The sequence below is a fragment of the Girardinichthys multiradiatus genome, chromosome 15 (assembly GCF_021462225.1).
Source record: "Girardinichthys multiradiatus isolate DD_20200921_A chromosome 15, DD_fGirMul_XY1, whole genome shotgun sequence".
Classification (NCBI taxonomy): domain Eukaryota; kingdom Metazoa; phylum Chordata; class Actinopteri; order Cyprinodontiformes; family Goodeidae; genus Girardinichthys; species Girardinichthys multiradiatus.
In genome coordinates this window covers 32,338,315-32,360,695 of record NC_061808.1, presented here as the reverse complement: position 1 = coordinate 32,360,695, position 22,381 = coordinate 32,338,315, and the positions used below count along the sequence as shown (strand labels likewise).

Here is a 22,381-nt window from a genome sequence, read left to right as displayed (position 1 = left end):
CGAGTACGAGTACGAGGATCTGTAAATCATTTTAAATCTGAAATATACAAACATTTTGTATTAATGAGGGGTCGGTGCTTTCTGTTTTCTCGATCTAGAATGTTTTTGAGTGTTTTTAGCAAAGAATAGGACATGAGTCACTCTTTCTTTGAAAACTCTTGATGTATTTAGCCAAAGCTAAGAACAGGTGCACCCACGTCTGCTTTACAGTGAAATCTGCTGGATGTTTGTGATCCTGTTCTCTAACAAATTAAAAAGTAAGCAAAAAAAACTGTTACCATTCACATCAATGAATGTGGGCTGGATTTGTACTTTTCTTGAATTGCAGTCGCTGGCTGCATAAGATCATTTTGAGGGCCGCAAATATCCCCACATTGGACACCCCTGATTTTGCATTTATATACTACGATGAGCAGAAGCGTGCGCTATTGAAAATATACATATGCTATTTGGGAATATTCTGCCTTAATAGTAACAAAATACCATATAGCAGAAAATAAGCAGGTAATTACCACAGTATTTACTGCCCTAAACATTTTGTAAGAAACCAAGCTACCCCACAGGATCATGCTGCCAATATTATGTTTCACAATGGGGATGGTGTTTTCAGGGTGATGTGCAGCATTAAGTTTTCCACGACTCACTGTGTTTTTGTATGTAGACCAAAAAGTCCAGTTTTGGCGCATCTGGCCAGAGCAAATTCTACCATGTATAAGTTTCATAGTTCTTACTATTATGCACTACTTTCTGTTGGTTTATCACCTAAAAAACCCAATAAAATACACTGATGTTTGTGGTTGTAGCATGACAAAATGTGAAAACCCTAGAATTATGCATACCCTTTGCAGATTCAGGTTTACAGCTTTAAATCCTTTTATTTTATCAACATTTGTTTCAGACTGGGAGTACTATTCCAGTTTGGAGTGTCCCAGTGAGTCCCAATCATGCAAAATCCATTTTTTTACCCCTTAAATACATTTTGTTGTGTACCTGTAGTCTGTAGGAATGCAGAAAAGTTTAATTTACTATCCCCAGGTGCTGCGTAGATATGTTATATTCTGTTTGGGTCATATTTTTCCGTCCGTTCAGTTTTCTTTATCCTCTAATACGTTTTTTAAACTGTTACATCACAGTATTTACTGAGGAACTGCTGAACAAGGTCATGGACCAGCTGACCAATTTGCATATCTGCCATTTTTATTTCTCTCTGCGATTTTGTAGTCCAAGCTCAAGTATGCCTATGCTGCAAGTTCATAAGTCTAAAGGTTCGGTTGTTGGGTGTATTAACCCACACAATTCATTAAACCATCCCCCAGCATCAGAACCTCTTTGAAGTGCCTGGTTACATTTTATTTTTCGAGTAAATGTTCTTACATCAGTGGGGAAATTCAAATTTCCTCCACTTCAAGGACGAGTTCTTCAGCAACCTCCTCCAGTATCAAGAAGCATTTGCTGAAAGACTTCATCTGAATGAGGGATCAGTTCCTTCTGTCTATGGAAACAATGGACACAGCAAAGCAGTGAGCTGCTAATAATGCCTAACTGACAACAAACTTTATTTTAGACATGAATTTATTGTGTGTTTATGTGACGTCCTGGATATTGTTTTGATAGCAGTAGCATGGTGCCTTATGTTAATGCTGTGTGCTGCTTTTAGCTCCTTGACGACAGAACCTTACTGCTTGTTTTGAATAGTATTATTACATAAACAGTTTTGCATTGTTTTTGCCGTTTTTGTCTTGTTTCTGTGGCGCTAGATAATTGTTATCAAACTACAAAAATGGCTGAACGGGGTGGAGCGGAACACTCTTTGACATAGAATGTGTGAAGGTACTCAACAGCATTTAAAGAGACGGCACCAAAACGAGTTGCTCTCATACGCACCTCAGAACAGGAGTAAAAGAGGAGCATGTGCAGCTACAATAACAAGAAACTCAGACCAAATTGCCGTTCCACTTTATATTGACCACAACACAGTGTTTTTAGTGTGAAAATAAATGATTTAAAAGCACATGTCCCCTTTAAAACCTCAAAGACTCGAGGCTCATCACCAAAGATAAATCGTTAATATACCAGCCTGAAATGTTCAAAAAGCTGGTCAGCAATTAGAAGAAGGGTGTGATTGCTATAATGCCAAAAACATTTTTGCCATTGAATGTTAAGAAAATTTAAAATAATTTTCAACATGCTATTTTTTATTTTTGTAAAAGCATGAGCAATGCAGGATTTGATTATATTAAACAAAAATGTTCAAAATGATTTTATGATGTCCTGTAAGCTGACGTAGTACCTTTAACCCCAGTAAGAAGTCTGTTTTCATGAGTTGTGTTCTGTGTTACTCACTAGAATGCCTAGTTGTTGGTGAGGATTACAGCTGCAACTGCTCTAAAGGCTATGCTTGGAGTAATGAGGTCTGCTACTACTATGGCTGCTGTACTGAAGCTACATGTACAAAAAATGTCTCCCAGGCCACATCCATCTGTGTTCCCAAAACCCAGGGTAACAGCCCGTCTTTCTGACAATGTTTTGGAAATTTGTGTCTTAACATCTACAAAGACGTCTCAGACGTTCAGATCAAGCTGTATTTAGTTTGTTTTGATTTAATTTTGGGTCAAACATTTTTTCTTATTCCAATATTAGTTAGGATCAATGGATCTGTGCAGCTGAATTCAGGGCCCTGGGATTCTGTGAAAACAATAGTGGTATGTGCCACTCTTGTCTCAGAATAAATCTATACTACATCCAGTTAAGTGTTAGATCTAAACTCTTCTTTCTTTTTCAAGCTTCAAGATGGATTAAAACTGCTGAATGGCTTGGTATCCACTATCACCACTGTACCAAGGTATTGTACTCTACAAATATACTCCTTTATGACCTGGATGTTGCTCTTTGTTGACAAATATAATGAAACAGCTATTTTTTGATATCTCTAAAAGAAGGACTGCATACAAGTTCTCTACACACTTTCGCATAAAAATTCCATAATTTTGAGATTTACAAAGTTTTCTGTCCCACCATGATTAAATGTAAAATTTAAATGTATTATAACCTAATTGCAGATATTTTAATAGGGTTTAATTAGAATTTTAAAAAATCCACAAACAAACAGAAAATAAGCAAAGAAGAATTCAATTAAATTCAATTCAGTTTTATTTATATAGCACCAATTCACAACACGTCGTCTCAAGGCACTTCACAAAGGGTTTGGTCAGAAAAGGTCAGAAAGGAAGTGTGCTAGGAAGGAAAAGGCTGAGAAAGAGAGAGAGGAAGGGCAAAAGGAAAGACCAAACAGACTTAATGAAATGGACTTCAGTCAGTCAGTCATTTTCTACCACTTATTCCATAGTGGGTCGCAGGGGAGCTGGTGCCTATCTCCAGCAGTCTATGGGCGAGAGGCGGGGTACACCCTGGACAGGTCGCCAGTCCATCACAGATGGAAATGGACTTAATGAAACAAAAACAGAAGGACAGAAGAAAGGAACCAACTAAAAAGAGGAGAAAAGAAGAAAGGATAAAATGAAGAAAGGTTACAGTTAAGGAAGGAATAGACTAAACAAGAAAGGGAGGAAGGACACATGGAAAGACGAAAGAGCTTAAAGAAACATAGAAAGAAGGGTAACATTCAGACAAGAGATTCTGAATGCATTTTTTTTCGCCGACAATCGGTGTGAAGTTGTGACGGAAACAAATATGGGGGACCGCTGTAACACAAGCCTCTTTCAGATCATTCTTTCATTCCATGATCTATACATTCCAATAAAGTTCATTGTATCTGTGTACAGTATAGTCTTTAGGTTTTTTTTGTTATTAGACACGTCACGTACCATCTAGTGACACCTCTGATGAAGACAGAAGTCTCTGTTGAAACATGTCAGGTATGTCCTCAGAAATAAAATTGTGTGTCTAAAAACAAAAGAACCTAAAGACTATGATTTATACATGTTCTTAATGCCATGCATTTAACTGTAAGATCCCAACACAATATGGGGTGTTGAAGTCGCTTCACAATTATTACGCCCGTGATCTGCCTTGGGAGGTAGTCACCAAACTGTAACCACTATGAACTGTAAAGGGTTATATGAGACTGGAGAATGACTGTGATGCTGTGATCAGATACGAAGTGAAGTCAGCTTCATAAACAGCAGAAGTGTGCTGACCCATGTATGGTGGGCTTGGTCCTCGCTGTCACGTGTTCGAGTCCCGGCCCATTGACTTTTGCTGCATGTCTTCCTCCTCGGTCCACCCCATTTCCTCCTTTTTATATGTTTTTTTGCAGCACTAGTAGCCTTTTTTTCTCATCTGAGGTGGGAAGACATGCAACAATGGTCGCCAGGGCTGGCAGCCGGACGAGTGACAGGCTGCATTGAGGCCTGAAGCCTCTGAATATGGGCTGCATGTTTTACCTCTGTTCCATCACCGTGCCCTCAACCTCATTTCCTGTCAGCTCACTTTGAAAAAAAAGAGAAACAAAATGAAGCCCACTAGTGCCTAAAAAAAATTAATATGTTTTTTCATGAAAGATTTTTCACATAAGGACATTGAAAGTTAAATATTTAATTTGTTCCTTTTTGAAGTCCTTGAGGATATATTCCCTTTTAAGAGCAGTAGCGGCACAGTAATTTATTAAGCAACTTTTTATACATTTGTTAGTACATTTGTCATCACAAAAGACAGGGGGACCTTGGAGTACTTTAAATCCTGACTAACCATGGATTGAAGCTGGTGAGGAAAAGCTTTGATGATTTGTTCACACTTTGCTTGGATGCCGAAGAAGGAGCACGACAGAGCAGGTGGAGATAGCTGAGGGGTGAGGACACGACTTGAGTGAACGGGATGGACTTGGTTTTGGCTTTCTGGACAACCGCCTGCTCTGTTCTGCTCCTTCTTCTGTATATTGCAGCTAGTTCCTGTTTTATTCCGCTGAAGTTCGCTGTCTTGAACCTGCCCCACAGAGAAAACTCTGTCCCCTCATTTGAATATCAGAACATGAAATAAAAACAGCCAGAAATAAAAACGAAGTTAAAAAGAGTCAATAAATACACATTTTAACAGAAAGCACATTTGAAAGTAAATAAATAAATAACAAAATAAGATTTTATTATTTATTTTGTTTTATGTCATGGAGACATTTTTGATGGAATATTTTTAAATAATTAATTAATAACAGTATTTATTTATTAATGTATTTAATTTGGAATGAAACAGCTCTCTATTCTTCATCCTCCATTTATTTCTATAGATAAAATTTAAGCTTAAGCTATTTATAGTCTTGATTATTTGGTTTGATGAAGGTAAGGAGTAGGCTGGATAAATCAATCTAGAACAACTGTCCATTTTGGTTAGTAATATTGCACCAAAAACTGAGAGGTCTCTTTGTAACCATCAATTTAAAATACATTTTCACTTGTAAACTGGATCTCCTATATTAAGCTTATCAGTGTTGTATTTATAGTTGCAACAATGCCTAAATAGTTTACATTTTTACTCATATTAAGATTGCATATTGATTGAGAAGATTGATCTTTAAGAGCAAATAATTCCCATTTATTGACATTTATTGATTTAGTTGTAACCCAGAGGCATCAGAGAAGCCATTAATAGTATGTAATGCCAAGAGAATTTGGGCTTCGCTTTCAGAAACTAAGTCATGTAATTAGTCAATTGATTAATTATTATCTACTTGGCCAACATGTCAAGATCAACTAAGCCACTATTCTTTATTAGGATGGCTAACTCCAGCGCAGCCATTATAAACAACAATGGTGAGCTACCACACCCCTGTTGAATTCCTCTTTCAACATTAAATTTCCTACAAGTACCATGTACTAAAGTGATACAACTGTTTATTATAATAGAGCATCTTTATAATATTGTAAAATTTTTCCAAAACATCGCAGTATTTTCAGAATAACTGGGGGTTTAACCGAGTTGAAGACCTTATATTGTCAAAAATGAGTATTAAGCGAGATTCAGTTCCCCAGAAGTAATCTGTTCCCCTTCTGTGACCACCATGTGTTTACCTCACACAAGCTGATTCTTCTCACCTGTATGGTATCTACTAACCCTAACCTCACATCACTTATACCTAATCCTAAAAAATTCTGTGGAAAGACTACAAGGTTAGCGCCCCCATGGTGTAACAGCAGTGCGGTGTGACCAGGGATACAGACTACTTCAAGGCAACTGAATTAAGTAAAACAATTAAGTATGTTTTTTTTTTACCAACATTAAGTAAGTTAACAAGTTATACTTGACCTAAAACGCCGGATCAACTCAAATTCAAATAACCAGTTAATGTTAGTCCATGTATTTTTTTCACAGACATCCCTTTTCAGATGTAGAATCACCAACATTTAGGTTAATTAAGCAATAATTATGATTGAGCTAAGTTAATTAATAGTCCCCCCTGAGCTAACATTACAGTTACAGTTCAGAGTATTTCACCCAGAAACTAGTTAATTTAAAACATGTAATTTGTTTTTGAGCCCGTCTCTTAAAAGAATTGGAATTGCTTGGAACCGTAATCAAAAACAGGAATAGGAACCGTAATCGTTCAAATTCAGATGATCTCCAAACCTAGTCAAGATCTGTCCATTATTAAAAAGAGACTGTGGTAAACCGTCATGTCAGAAAAAAATGGTTAAGGTATTAGCGATTGCTTAACCCTTTGGTGAAATCAAGTTGTAGGAAAACAACAGCAGAACTCATGGCGTTGTTTAATAGTGAAGGTTTTCCAACACACAATGCATAAAGCCACCACAAGAAAACAAGAAAGCGCTAGATATTTATGCCAAACCTCGAAAGAAAGAACAACTTCTGCTGTTCTTGTAAGTTATGTACAGGCCTCTAACAATAGCTCTGTGAGTTTGTTTTCATAATAAGGACTTTGAACTTCTGATTCAAAGCAAAGCATGAAGTCCAAGAAGCAGTAAAAAAACAAACTGCAGGAAAGTTTGTTAAAAGAAGAATTAGAAGCAGGCAAGTTGTTGCCCTCCAAAACAAAATCTTTTTTTTTCAGCAGTATTAGAAGAAGTAACTTAAAACATGACATGTATGAAATGAAAAAAATTCTACAGCTGGAGTATATAATTAATACAGACCATTAGACATTTCAACTGACTACATACACAACCAATGAAATAAGTTAATGAAATGGAATAAAGAGAAAGAGAGACAAGGTGGGGGACTTCTACTTTGTATGGTTTTTGTGTTGTTAATAATTGAGAAAATGTAATGTTTATAAATTAGATTATATTCATCGAGGTTTGGCTCAAACCTTGAGAATTTAGATTTATCAGTAAAGGCTTTTGCATAAATACTAAACAGATTAATGACATTTAATGACTTGTTTTTTTTTTTGGCTAACACTCACCAAATGTGATTCTTTAAAATCAGCAAAAGTAGATTAATGTATTTTATTTTACATTGCTGATGGATTGCTCTTTATAACTAATACCGTGAACTGCATCACAGTAATCAACGATTAACCAGTTTGGTCTTATATCAGAGTAAAACAATTGACTATAGCAAGTCTGAGGTGTTTCCTAGGGCAACCCAGTTGATTCCTGGTAATTCCTGACATTTTTCTATCTACTTATTTTACATACTTTGGCATCAGGGCTTCAGGCATTATTAAAAGTCTCTTCATCCTCCATGTATTCAGAGTTGTAAAGATCTGAAGAAAAATCAGTTCCACTCCGGCTCATGTCACAATCTTCAGTTAAAAGATCACAGATGATTTCAAACCATGTATGAATTTGCTCTGTCCTTTCTTTTTTTCTGTGAAAAGAGAAACTTTGTAGAATTGTCCATTAGAGCAAAGGTTCTGAAATATTCACCGAATCAGTGCCCTGTAGCAGTGGTCAAGCAGTATGGGTATTTTATTGCAGATACCAATTCCAATATTTAGGATGGCTGATCGCCGATATTTTAGTCTGACAACCTAGAAGGGCGACTGTTGCCAAGCAGGAAGTGTAGTTGTCTTGCAATCTGAAAATTGTGGGTTCGATTCCAGCTTCCTCCATCTACATGTCAATAGGTCCTTGGGCAAGGCACTAAATCTCAAGTTGCCCACTACCACTCTTATGCTGCATTCCATTGAACTTGGGAGTCGGAACTGGAACGTCGGAGTTTACGCCATCTCCGAGTTGTAGTATTCCAGTCTCCTGCTTGTTCTGGTTCATATTGCGAGCAACTGTAACAGCAGTCTTACAAACAAAAACAATGACAATTAAAGCTGCAAGCAGCATTGCATGGCCCTCGCAGCTCAGCGTCACTCGGCCTGTGTTGCGACCGTGGGAGCCTGGCATTGCTGCGTCTATGACATTGATGAACCCGCTGCTTGATTCTACATGTGGCCACTATGCAGTACTGTGAGCAAGCTTTCATGCAATCTTCGTTCATGCGGAGTCCAGCTCCGGCGAGAAGCATTCAAAGTTTGGACGGAATTTAACCTTCCTGATGGAAGCTGCACTCACGTTCTGTTTGGTGGCGAGGGATTAATGACAACTTCCTGTTATGCTTTGAAAATGTCATCAAAATTATTTGTGTCATTACACAAAGTTTTTAACTATTGGAGACTGTCAAGGAAGGTCAATCAGCTAATAAACCTGTTATTGGTTGTTAGTGGGCTGGGCTAAAGTGATATCATCAGTTGACTGTGCTAACGTGTTCTGCCTTCGTCCATGGTGATGCACACAAAATGTGTTGTGAATCCAATGATGTATGAGGGAGATAAAGTGGTTAAAGTTTCCTAGGGGGTGCTATTGATCGAAATTCTAATGTAATTCATCAGAGCTGTTTGGGGAATGACGAAGAAAAACTGCTGGAAGCTTGCATGAGTGAGAGTTTAAAAGGAGGACATACAACAGTAAAACATGTGACCTCCTGTTCTAAGTGGGCTGGGCTAAAGTGATGTAATCAATTGACTGTGTTAACATATTCAGCATTTGTCCATGATGATGCATACCAAATTTGAAATGGATCCAATAATGTATGAAGGGGATAAAGCTGTTAAAGTTTCCTAGGGGACGCCGTTGATTCAAATTCCAATGTAATCCAATAGAGCTGTTTGGGGGATGACAAAGATCAACCATATTCAGTTTGGAGAACATTGGACCATGCATGTGTAATTTAGAGCCAAACTTAAGGCTATGGCGTGACATCAGACTTCGACACGCCACCAGGTCCACACCCTCCACCCAAAGCTCTCAGTACTAGAGGCCGACTTAAACCATCATTTAATCTGTCAGTGGGGACAGTTTCATACTGATTAGGAGACAATTTTGTCTTTTATGGCGAAAGATCAGATTTTTAGGTTTGGCCACGCCCACACGCTGTCATGTAGCAAAAAGCTTTCAATAACTTTTGATCTCCAATGCCTTAAGAGTATACTGAGTGATTTTGAAGTCTCTAAGTCAAAAGCTGTAAGAGGATTTTGCTCAGGCGGAGACTAGAAACTGCCAAAATGAGGTCAAAATTGCAGCTTCAAACCAAAATAGCCAATTTCCGGTGGCGTTTGGACCAAGGCTCCAAGAGAGTCTCACTTCGCCAGGCCGCCTAATTCAGCCTACCAATATGAAAGTCATAGCTGTTCAAAAGTTTTGGCGAGAAGGCAAACTTTGAGGTCTGGGCCCGCCCCTTCAACATGTGTGATGCCGATAGCTCAAAATCCATAGATTTGACATGTATGAAAAGTCAAAAACGGGCAAAAATGACCCTTTGACCCAAAATGGCCAACTTCCTGTTGCTTTTAGGGCACACATCCAAAAGATTTTTTTTTCATGATTTGAAGGATTTTACCTATATACCAAATTTCAAATCTGTATGACTTACCAGTTGGCCTATCTCAGTTTAGTGGACGCTGCTTTGGCCACGCCCATTTTCAATTCCATTGAAATACTAAAATTTAATGTGGGGGACAATTTAGGGTAAAGTTTGGTGAGTTTTTGATTATGTTAAAGCCGCCAAAAAGGCAATTAATTTCCCAGTTCAATAATAATAAGAAACATTCAAATTACAATAGGCCTTCGCAGCGTTTTGCTGCTCAGGCCTAATTTGTACCTCTTTGCAACATTAGCATGGAGTAATTAATTGATAAATTAAAATAGAATAAACTATGAGCCCAAATCAACTCATCCTAAAACAAACGTCTGGATACAACCAGTAAATTAAATCATGTCTTGATAAAAGTTCCATTTTAAGATTTTTTTTAATAGAGTTTTCTTGGAATATATTTTATAATAAAAACAAATTGGAAACGGTCATACATTTATTTATTTTTGTTCCTGGCTGTAAGTCATAGACTGTAAGTTGGGCAGCCTTCTCAAAATATTTTGACATAAAAACACTTAAAACACGTAAATTTAATGTAATGTCGGACACAAGTTTGACTTTTTAAGCTTTGGTTCCACAACAACATTTTTAAAGAAGCTAGGAAACACCCCAGTCAGAAGTCAAAATAATTTACAACCCAATAGCATCAAATACTTTGGTAAAAAGCGTTATGGAAAGAACATCAAATGGCTTGAAGAAGAATTAATTTCAACAACAAGAGCAAATACATCATCATGTCACATTTGTCATGTTATGTTTGCTTGATTTTAGATGTTATTTACAAGACAAAGTATGTACCTTTGGAAGTAGGTCAAGTTGTGCCAGAACTTTTTGGTTCTCTCTTGACCAAAAAAGCAAGCCGTTTCCATTGAATGACGTATTTATTTATCAATTATCTTCTTGACATTCTCTGCAGATCTTTAACATCACCCATTGCTGACTTTGTGGTGAACGTTTCTGTCAGATTAGACACGCCTAAGCTTCAAGACATTCTGACTAGTCTGCAAAGCAATCTATCATCAGGGCCAATTTATGTTGACACTAAAGGTCAGTAATTATCACTGTTTCATTTTTAACTTTATTGCACAACCTATGTGATGACTTATTAAGCCTTGACAATATAAATGTGGTCATATTGGCACAGTGTATTGCATAAGTTTCTCATTTGTTTAAAGTAGTTAACCAACATGTTGTGTCTGCAATCATTTAGAGATTTGCAGACACAGAGTCGTTTTTCTATGAAAGTATCTTTAGCAATGCTATTTTTATGATACCATCATTACTAAATTACTTGTCAGAAGTAGAGCAGTAAAAGAAATTGTAAAAAAATAAACCACATCAGACTATGGTTGATATTAAATGTGACATCCAACATAGTTGATGTAATTTAGACAATTGCTATGTTTTTCCTTAAGAAAGGATTAAATAACATGAAAGGATTAAACAAAATTAATCTAAAAGCCAATTATAGCCAATGATAAAAAAATGTTAAGGAGGGGAAAGCATTAGCATTAGTTAGAATAATTAGAAACATTGGCTAGATTTAATTTAGACTTTAAACCTTTTTCATTTTCCTGCCTATTTCTATAACCTTTTTTGTTTTTGTTTTTTACCCAGGGATGACCAATATTTACGCTCCCAGTGGTACAGTGGGGTATCTGGAAAACATATCTCTTGTTTGCACACTAGAGGAGCCCACAGGCACTGCAGGCTGGAACCTAAGTAGACAGTTTGAGCGCTTTTCAATCAACAATGGGCTTCAGGCCAGAATTTATACTGACTGTGCCAAAGAAGAATACAAATCTTGTGTAGCAGTTAATCTCACAAAAGTAACAGGTGCATGGTCAGGCAAGTATACCCGTTTAATCTTGATTATATTGGATCATCTTCATGTTTAACTGAAATTAACAGTGTTCTCCACTCAGAAATAAGACTATGCTCAATGTTTAAGTAACTGCCAAGCTTTCCAAAGGGAAATTAAATTATGTGGCACAAATGATCTAAGTTTTTACAACAAATGACCACAGAAAAATAAAACAATGTTGATGTATACATTCCTTACATTTGCATAAAACATTCCAAACATTTCATTTTCTCTAGTAGAGTAGCTGGCAAACCATTAAAATGTTGGAAGGGCAGCACAGAGAAAGAGATGTTTGAAATTTCTAGATATTGCCACAAAAGCATTGAGGTTTTTTGTCTGTACAATAGGAACAACTGAGCTGATGACATCAAATGTCATTAAAAGCAAAGAGCTGATGGCTGAATTTATACTGTTGCTAAGATAACACTGCTCTATTTCCTAAATAATACAGGTCCTTCTCAAAAAATTTGCATATTGTGATAAAGTTCATTATTTTCTATAATGTAATGATGAAAATTTAATATTCATATATTTTAGATTCATTGCACACTAACTGAAATATTTCAGGTCTTTTATTGTCTAAATACGGATGATTGTGGCATACAGCTCATGAAAACCCAAAATTCCTATCTCACAAAATTAGCATAGTTCATCCGACCAATAAAAGAAAAGTGTTTTTAATACAAAAAACGTCAACCTTCAAATAATCATGTACAGTTATGCACTCAATACTTGGTCGGGAATCCTTTTGCAGAAATGACTGCTTCAATGCGGCGTGGCATGGAGGCAATCAGCCTGTGGCACTGCTGAGGTCTTATGGAGGGCCAGGATGCTTCGATAGCGGCCTTTAGCTCATCCAGAGTGTTGGGTCTTGAGTCTCTCAACGTTCTCTTCACAATATCCCACAGATTCTCTATGGGGTTCAGGTCAGGAGAGTTGGCAGGCCAATTGAGCACAGTGATACCATGGTCAGTAAACCATTTACCAGTGGTTTTGGCACTGTGAGCAGGTGCCAGGTCATGCTGAAAAATGAAATCTTCATTTCCATAAAGCTTTTCAGCAGATGGAAGCATGAAGTGGTCCAAAATCTCCTGATAGCTAGCTGCATTGACCCTGCCCTTGATAAAACACAGTGGACCAACACCAGCAGCTGACACGGCACCCCAGACCATCACTGACTGTGTGTACTTGACACTGGACTTCTGGTATTTTGGCATTTCCTTTTCCCCAGTCTTCCTCCAGACTCTGGCACCTTGATTTCCGAATGACATGCAGAATTTGCTTTCATCCGAAAAAAGTACTTTGGACCACTGAGCAACAGTCCAGTGCTGCTTCTCTGTAGCCCAGGTCTGGGGAATGCGGCACCTGTAGCCCATTTCCTGCACACGCCTGTGCACGGTGGCTCTGGATGTTTCTACTCCAGACTCAGTCCACTGCTTCCGCAGGTCCCCCAAGGTCTGGAATCGGCCCTTCTCCACAATCTTCCTCGGGGTCCGGTCACCTCTTCTCGTTGTGCAGCGTTTTCTGACACACTTTTTCCTTCCCACAGACTTCCCACTGAGGTGCCTTGATACAGCACTCTGGGAACAGCCTATTCGTTCAGAAATTTCTTTCTGTGTCTTACCCTCTTGCTTGAGGGTGCCAATAGTGGCCTTCTGGACAGCAGTCAGGTCGGCAGTCTTACCCATGATTGGGGTTTTGAGTGATGAACCAGGCTGGGAGTTTTAAAGGCCTCAGGAATCTTTTGCAGGTGTTTAGAGTTAACTCGTTGATTCAGATGATTAGGTTCATAGCTCGTTTAGAGACCCTTTTAATGATATGCTAATTTTGTGAGATAGGAATTTTGGGTTTTCATGAGCTGAATGCCAAAATCATCCGTATTAAGACAATAAAAGACCTGAAATATTTCAGTTAGTGTGCAATGAATCTAAAATATATGAATGTTAAATTTTCATCATGACATTATGGAAAATAATGAACTTTATCACAATATGCTAATTTTTTGAGAAGGACCTGTATACATAAACTGCTAACCGTTCAGTTTCTGAGCAGTTTGGATGAGATTTCTAAGTAGAATGTCCTGGAGGACAATCGGTTGTTGACAAGCACTGCTGATCCATCTCTTTGGCTTATGCCTCTTCTATTTAATTTTAGGTCTGCTCCCATAGTCAGAAAGCCAGCTAAAAAGACATTTATGTATGAACATGATCCTGGAACATTGTCTCAGTGTGCCATATATTGCTTCATCCCCCATATTCTACCTGGGTCCTCATCCGAGCTTGAGGTTAATCCATTTTGTTTGCCAGAGATCTCAGGTTGCCCATAATGTCAATGAAAGAGATGCTTTCAGTTCAGTTAAAAATACTTTATTAATCCCAAAGGGAAGTTAAATATTGTTGTAACTCATACCATCCAAGTTTTGTCAGAGTTGTTGAAGATGATGGCTGTGGGTAGGAAAGATCTACTGTAGAGGTTTGTCATTCAGTGGACCTAAAAAAGACTGACTCTTTTGAACTTATCTGTAAATCAATCAGGGCATGGGTTCATAGTTTAGCTATTATTTGAGCACTTAGGATTAAGATGTCAATCAGATTCTCCCTGTTGTAGGAAGCTGCCTGGTTGCTGTAATCATCATAACAACAATCCAAAGTAAAAAAAAAAAAAAGTAAGAGCAACAGCAAAAAGTCTTTCAACTGCACAGTATTCAAAGCTGGAAGTAAAAATCTTTTATAAATCCAATCTTTCAACCGGAAAAAATGGAAACGTTTTTGAAAGAATAAATTGAAAAACATTTAACAGAGCGACTCCAGCAAGCTGCCACCTTGTGATGTGCTATTCGGGAGCATCATGAAAACTAATTATTGGCTGCCCTCTCTGCATTATCCACAAATCAGCACATGCACTCAAAATTCTGATATTTTAGGTATCAGTCTTTCTGGTCTGGTGGTTTTGTGGTCACTTAAAACGTATTTAAGTAATAATACTATAACTGGTAGCTATTGAGCCTAGTAAGGGAGTTTTCGGACACATGATTGGTGCGAGAATAATGAATATTTTATTCAACAACTCAAGCACATTGCATCAGTTCTATGCTTAGCAAAATTGGTAAATAACGCAGGGATGTTTGTTTTTAAAGGTTTGCAGAAGTATAATGTTTTAATTCCTGTCATTTCATGTCTAAATTATTTACTTTTAAATTAGGTTAACCAGAGTGTTTTTTTTCTGCACGCAAAATGTTTTTACAAAGGATTTTTTTGTTTTGTTTTTACTTCACAGTCTCTAATTAGCTTACACACCAGTGCCTGATTGTTTTAACATTACAAGTGAAAGAATTAGGTACCAGTTTATCCTTAAATGTGTTGAACCAACTTTTCTTAAGTAATTTATGAACAGTCATTTGAAGGAAAATTATAAAACCATGGAATTTACCTGTGTGATCCTAATAGGCACATATGAGTGTGGATTTACAACGGGGACAGTCAGACACACTGCCAGTGCTGAACTAAACGTAGCTCTCCTGCCGGATGTAATTTCCATGAACTTTAACCCTCTGATTGTGGACTGTTCTGAGGTCAAGTCTCCTAATGTAAGAGTCAAGGCAACTATCCCGAACACCCCAGCGATTTACACATATTTTTGGAGCTACAACGGAGATCATCCATCTCAAAATATGAGTAAGACAGTTCTGCAGTATTTAGTACATTTATTAATCCTAAATCTAACTTACTGACATAAACATTCATCTTTGTGTTACAGCAAAGGACACTTTTTCCTTTGAACGCAATTTTACCCTTAAGTGCAATCCCAGCGAGCTTGTGAACATCTCTTTTAAGAATAGCATTGGACAAATAAAAAACGAATATGTGGATATCCCTATGATACGTGGTACTGAATTCTTTCAACTGGATATAATTGACATAATACCTCCGACTTGTCAAAACTTGTAGTTAAAAATAATAATTTCAACATTTTTGTATCTTTACATTGACTTTTCCAGACAATAACTGACATTTTCCATTTTAATTTTTGTTTTTTGTTTGAAGAAAATGTGAAAGCCTGCCCTATGGAGGTTCTTAACAACGAGATTTGGCCAAAAACTCCAACTAGATTGACTGTGGTTAATCGGACGTGTCCAGTAGGCAGAATTGGGTTCAAGTCACGTACTTGTGATAATGACTCAAAATGGCAAGAAGTTTTCTCCAAATGCATCAGTGAGGAGCTGGGCAAAGTTACAAATGCAGCTAATGTGAGTTTTGACATAACTGCAAAGAATGTAACACAACGTAACGTAACACACCTTACATGCTATGAATCATGGTTCCTAGTCGGTAAGAAGACATGATTTTAAGCAAGAGCGCTTTATTAAACTTTAAAAATATCTACCCACAATGTAATTCGTGTACTTAATTAATGTACTGAAAAGAGATACTATGCCAGTTTGGCAGGTGTTGAGATGTAAAGATGTGAGATGTGATTCTACTTTCCTCTGTCTTATTACCACAAATACAGATGGACAAATTTTATTTCATTGTCATCACATATACTCATCATCTTTTTGCAAGATTTTTATTTGTGCTAGCATATGCTAATATTTGTTGCCTGTCAATTGCTGTTGGTGTGTTTTCTAGAACTTTCTGAATGGACTTGGAGCTACCCAGGAAGTGGCTAAGGACATATTTCAAGGGATCAAGAACAGCTCTACTTCAAATTCTGGCTCTGGTGATGATGTGGCTGATATTAGTGCTTCCATTGGGATTATAGGAGTGATGGCCAAGGCTTCAGTAAACATTGTCTTAGAAGAGGATGTGTTTCCTGTAAGCTCATTTACTGTTAATATAATTCAGTCTCAATTTGGAACAACACTAATGTACTCCTTAATCTCTCACAAGGGGCAAACAGTCATTTTGAGAGATGGTATATATATATATATATATATATATATATGTTTCTTAGATTAAGAGCCTGTAGCATAAATACCACACTGATTGCCTGAGAATCAATGTATTTTCAAAATATTCAAAAAAAGCATTAATAAAAAAGTAGATGATATGTGAAACTAAATTTTATTTAGACAATATTCACTTTACAGGTATCATCAGCAGGTCTGAATTCCCACTAGATTGCAACTAAGTTATTTTATCAGGAATATAAAAGTTTGTTCATACACAGACATTGTTTTGTTATCATTCATGTGTGTTTTGCTATGATGTTACAGGACTTAATTGACGCAGCCAGCAATATGGTCAACTCAAGTTGGAGTGGGGTAAATGAGTCAATTCGTCATAGCATGTCTTCAAACTACCTGTCCAATGTGGAAGTTTTGGTGAAGAACATCAAGATTAACACCAGTGAGGGATTCAACACTTCAAACCTGGAGCTCAGATTCTGCTCAAGTTATGACTGTAGCATGTCTGTTTTTGGCATTGATGTGAATATGAACAAGACCAATGGAACAATGAAAACCATGGCGGTGAAGAATCTGATGGAAAAGTTAAAAAACAAAAACTTCCCAGGCAGAAATCACAGCAGTGTCTTGCTGTCAGCCACCCTTGAAGACAACAGGGATTCAAATGTTACAATCAAAATGCTCTTTCCTGATGAGCAACCAAATGCCACGGAATATTTATGTGTCTTCTGGGACACAAAGATAAATGATTGGTCAAACGAAGGCTGTGTTGCCAATGTCACTGACAACAACCAAACACTTTGCGAATGCAACCACCTCACTTCTTTCTCTGTCCTTATGGCCAAGAGTGCCAACATATCTTCTCCAGATCTTGACATTATCACATATATTGGCCTAGGTGTATCAGTTTTTTCCTTGTTGATCTTTCTCTTTATTGAATCCCTGGTGTGGTCAGCTGTGACGAAGACAAATCTGTCACATTTCCGTCACACAGCGGTAGTGAACATTGCTGTGTTCCGCTTGCTTGCAGATTGCAGCTTCTTGGCATCAGCTTTTCCAGATAAAATCTCTGACACCTGGTGCTTCACCTTCACCGTTTGCAAACATCTGTTTTATCTGGCCATGTTCACCTGGATGCTGTGTCTGAGTGTGATGCTCGTCCACCAGCTCATCTTTGTTTTTAGTCCAGTCAGGAAAAGAGTCTTCATGTACCTCTCAAGCATTGTAGGCTATCTTTTACCGATTGCACTAGTAGGAACCAGCTATGTGTATTACAAATACACACAACAGGATTACTATGATAAAAAGACCTGTTGGTTAAGGTATGAGCGGCTGTTGGAAGGTTCTATTCACGCATTTCTTCTTCCTGTGGGCACCATTATTTTATCAAATCTCTTCTCCATGGTGGTTGTCATTGTCACTTTGGTGAAGACATCAGTACCAGACAGCAGCAAAGCGGATGACAAGGAGACAGCCAAAAGCATTCTTAAAGTGGTGGTCTTTCTAACTCCTGTCTTTGGAGTAACGTGGATTATTGGCTTTGTTATACTCATTCTGGATGATGACGACCCCATGCATAAGGTTGCTAACTACAGTTTCACCATCCTCAATTCTTTCCAGGTAATTTAACTGCAATTCTCACATCTAGCTGAAAGTTACTACTGTAGATATGTGGATGCAACTCTCAAGCCCCTTTCATGATCATTGTTTCGTTCCATGATCTCTTCGTGTTTATTACACCTCGCGATCAACCGAAAGGTACCAACACAGAATGCAGGTGGTTGAAATTGACCCACCTACATCCACTCCCATAACTATGGTCTCTGAGAAATATGTTAATCAGCAGAATCTAATGCAGATAAGCACATGCTGGTTTAGTTTGCCTGTCCAGGGTGTACCCCGCCTCTCGCCCATAGACTGCTGGAGATAGGCACCGGCTCCCCCGTGACCCACTATGGAATAAGCGGTAGAAAATGACTGACTGACTGGTTTAGTTTGTATTTAAAGCCCTAAATGCTTTTGGTCACCATGCCTGCATTACAATAACAAACCTCAGTGGTAATCCCCCACAGATGAATGCTGTGAGTTGTAATCAGTTATATGAGTTGAAAGCTCACAAGGCCAGAGATTACAGCAGATTGAATTGTATGATATGAAAGTTTTATGCTTGTGTATTAATTGCGCAACAATTATTTGAAAGCGGCTTCAGTTTCAGTTGTTATTAACCCAAACCTTTAATCAGTTTTTTCCTAAAGACTGTAAAGAAGCCAATTCAGACATACATTTGCAGTCAGTAGTATACATACAGTATTCCTGACTATAAATATCATTAACATCTAAAGAGACATTTCAACTGTTCTTTTTCCAGGATGAAATGATTATAAAACATAAAACTTAAATTATATTCTTAAAACAAGAACTAAAGCAAGAACTGGGTGCACTAGGTTCATTCTAATCCATAGTGGACCTAAATTAAATATACAGGCTCACATATATTCATACAGCCAAGGTTTAAGCTGATCATAAACTGGAAGATGCTGGAACAGTGAAGTGAGTTTTAGATCCCATGGACTGAGAAAGAAGAGCCTGCTATAAAATATGCAGCGTTAGCACCTCTGAAATGTGCAGCTGCCCACACAGACAAATATTTTCAAGAGGAACATTCAAGGGTCAGACGAGACAAAGATTTAAGTATTTGTCAACGCTTGGAGGAGTCAGTGTTAGGCTTTTAAACCTATGAATACTTTAACAGCTGTTAAGCATGGAGGGAACAGGATCATGGTGAGGGTCTGTTTGGCTGCAGCCAAAGTCGATAGAATAATAATAAAAGAAAACTACTACTACTACAACTTGTGCTTTCTCAACTTCACCTCAAAGCAACAGATGGTAAAAACCTGCTAACAATTTGATATTCCAACTGAACAATGATCCCGAACATGTCAAAACTGGTCTCGCAATGAGAAAATGATGCCAACAATAAGCTCTAGGGATGGTCTCAACCCTATTTAAAATGTTTACTTTGTACAAAGGTCAGTGAAAGGTAACCAGCCAGTGTAAATGAACTCTGCAAATTTGGTCATGAAGAGTAAATGGTAAATGACTGAACTTATATATCGCTGTATCGACCACTCAAAGCGCCTTACACTAGAGCCACATTAAGCCAATCACACTCACTAACGCGTACACATCCACCGATATGCAGATCATAAGACAACATGAGGTTAAGTGCCTTTCCCAAGCGCAAATACATATGTCACAGGAGAAAGCTGCAATCAAACCCACAACTTGCAAGACTACTACTCTTTCCACTGATCCACAGTCGCAGACTTCAGAGTAGTCAAATATGTAGCCAGATTTGTACCAGAAACTTGCTGCCGGCAACAGAAATGAAGTAGTTTCTGTGCAGATTGTGCAGGGGCATGTATTTGAATATTAGTGAGGGTGAACGTATTTAACTTTTGCAGAAAATTCTTGTTTTCAAAAACCATTAAAGATGTACTGTATGTTTTATTATTAGCCCATCCCAAAAAAAGAACGAATCCAGTAAATCATTAAATCCCCAAATAAATATGACAAATATGATGATCATACTAGAACTGTTTATATCTTCCCCAGTAATCTGATGGCAAATAAGCAAATCAGCAAACACTGAGCCACTGTATTGACAAGGAACAGCTTTTGCATTGAATATAAACAAAAGTGAAAACAGTGCAATACTTTGTTGAAACACTGTTGGATTTAATTTCAGCATTTAGTTTTCTTGAATTCCCACCTGTGATCATTTCTGGTGAATCTGATAACCTTAAATATACTTCAGCTATCCTAGTTGGATTTTCCTGAGGTGTCCATCCTGTAGTTAAAGATATGTCATCCAAAATCACATATTCCTCATCATACAACATATCATTCAGGAGAAGAGTACAAAAAGGCTGCCAAGAAACTGATTGCAACACGGAAGGAGCTGCAGGAAATTCTGCTTGTGTTCTGCATTTAACAATGATCTGCTGTATTTTCCATACGTCTGGATACTAAGAAGTACGGTTGCAAAACAGATTTTCTTCCAAAGAAGCCAGGCCTGTCTACATTTTTCTAAAAAATCATTAAAGAATGTGTTGTGGTCTGAAGAAACCAAAGTGGAACTTTAGGACCACAAATTCAGAATGGGTATTTTGGCACGAAAACAACACTGCACACCTCCAAATTTAACACAATGAACAACGTATTGAAAAATGGTGGTGGTTACTTTTCTTCAGCAATAACTGGAGTTTTTGTCAAGGTGGATGAGATTATAAACAGTTCCAAACACCAGTCAGCTTATGCCCATATTCGTTGGGTGTCTTCTAGAAAGCTGCAGGCTGAAGAAAGATTTCCCTTTTCAGCACCACAGTGAGTCCAAGCTTACATCCAAAGTAACAGAGGAATTTGCTGACCTGGTATTTTTGAATCCCCTAACAAAACATGATAGAAACTCTTTGAGCTCACCTGAAGAGGGCTGAGGATCAGAGATCACACAATCTAGAGGATATTTGGAGAACATTTGTAAGGTAGACAGGCAATATTACAAGGTCAAGATGATGCTGATAGCCCCCTGAAATTAAAAGGAAAGGCTGTAATTAAATAGGTTTTAGCCTTAGGACGCTGAAATGGAAGCAAGCAGACTGCTGACTGATTTGTTTGAGTTTCAGTTTAATTGTACAGGATATAAACAACATCATAGGCGGAAGGGTGGAAAAACTGTTTTACGCTTTTACATTTAGTGACAAATGGTGAGCAGATTTTGAAAACCCAGTTATTGGATCTGTCAGAATATGATCAGGTAATCAAATATCATCCATAAATGATATCTAAATGGCATGGACAATGCACAAAAAGCAACGAAAGCAAGGGACAGCAAATTTTGCGAATAAGTATTTTAGGTGGAATTTGATGACGGGTTTCCTAAACCTTTACTTAAATTCGGCACTAACACTGGTCAAACCAGTTGGAATCTATAGATGATTAAGAGAAGCAAAGATACAATATTAGTTAGAAGATGTCTGGATTTAAATAGAAATCTTTTGAACTAAGGTTTTTTTCTTTTACAGGGCCTTTTCATTCTGCTAACAGGTTGTCTGGGAGAGCAGAAGGTAGGTTTATCTTTGTAACATTTACTGCCACACCTAACAGAGCTGCATTGGAGACAACAAATAAAATCAGCAACTGTAATATGACCATATTTTAAGTTTTATCACGTCCCCAATGTGGAAAGATTTTTTTAATGTCCCTGTGTTTATGTTATCTCCAGGTCCGGGAGGAAGTGATTAGGATCCTAATGGTAAGTCTGTTAGCTAGAACACTTCAAAGCATAAGATGATTGAAACACCCAAATAATTAATTCTGTTTCTGGGTCTTTCCTCAGGTAAAAACTGGACGAGACACTGATAGCATGAAGAAACTGACTAATAGTTCAAATACAACATACACAAAAGACAAATGATGAAGGTAAGATCTCTAAGGGTATTGATAGTCTGTCTCTGTTTTGAAAATGAAAAGTTCTGTTACTGAGGGCAAAGTTTTGGAAAACTGTTTAATTGTAACAGTTAGACTATTATATCCAATTAGAACTCAATTTGCGAAAAGGATGGTGTTGCTTTAAGAAAACCTCTTTTTAGCAAGGATAATACCAAGGAACTGAAATTACTGAATGACCAGATTTTTCAAGAACAGCAGTTCTAGGGACTCTGGCTCAGTTTATTTGTAACCAATTTGTAACCACATTCGTACCTTTGCATTACTTC

The 22,381-nt window shown here is 37.6% G+C and overlaps 1 protein-coding gene across 1 annotated transcript in view; it reads left to right on the top strand.

Moving 5' to 3' along the window:
• Positions 1–22,381, top strand: part of adgrf3b (adhesion G protein-coupled receptor F3b) — a 28,936-nt gene that overhangs the window by 4,220 nt on the left and 2,335 nt on the right. Inside the window, exons 5-17 of the mRNA XM_047388325.1 lie at positions 2,347–2,499; positions 2,641–2,702; positions 2,784–2,842; positions 10,751–10,881; positions 11,452–11,682; positions 15,145–15,372; positions 15,455–15,583; positions 15,742–15,944; positions 16,327–16,512; positions 16,914–18,224; positions 21,689–21,730; positions 21,889–21,918; positions 22,003–22,085. Coding sequence (XP_047244281.1) covers positions 2,347–2,499; positions 2,641–2,702; positions 2,784–2,842; positions 10,751–10,881; positions 11,452–11,682; positions 15,145–15,372; positions 15,455–15,583; positions 15,742–15,944; positions 16,327–16,512; positions 16,914–18,224; positions 21,689–21,730; positions 21,889–21,918; positions 22,003–22,080 — 2,843 coding nt within the window. The 3' untranslated portion in view covers positions 22,081–22,085. The remainder of the gene's footprint in view (positions 1–2,346; positions 2,500–2,640; positions 2,703–2,783; positions 2,843–10,750; positions 10,882–11,451; positions 11,683–15,144; positions 15,373–15,454; positions 15,584–15,741; positions 15,945–16,326; positions 16,513–16,913; positions 18,225–21,688; positions 21,731–21,888; positions 21,919–22,002; positions 22,086–22,381) is intronic.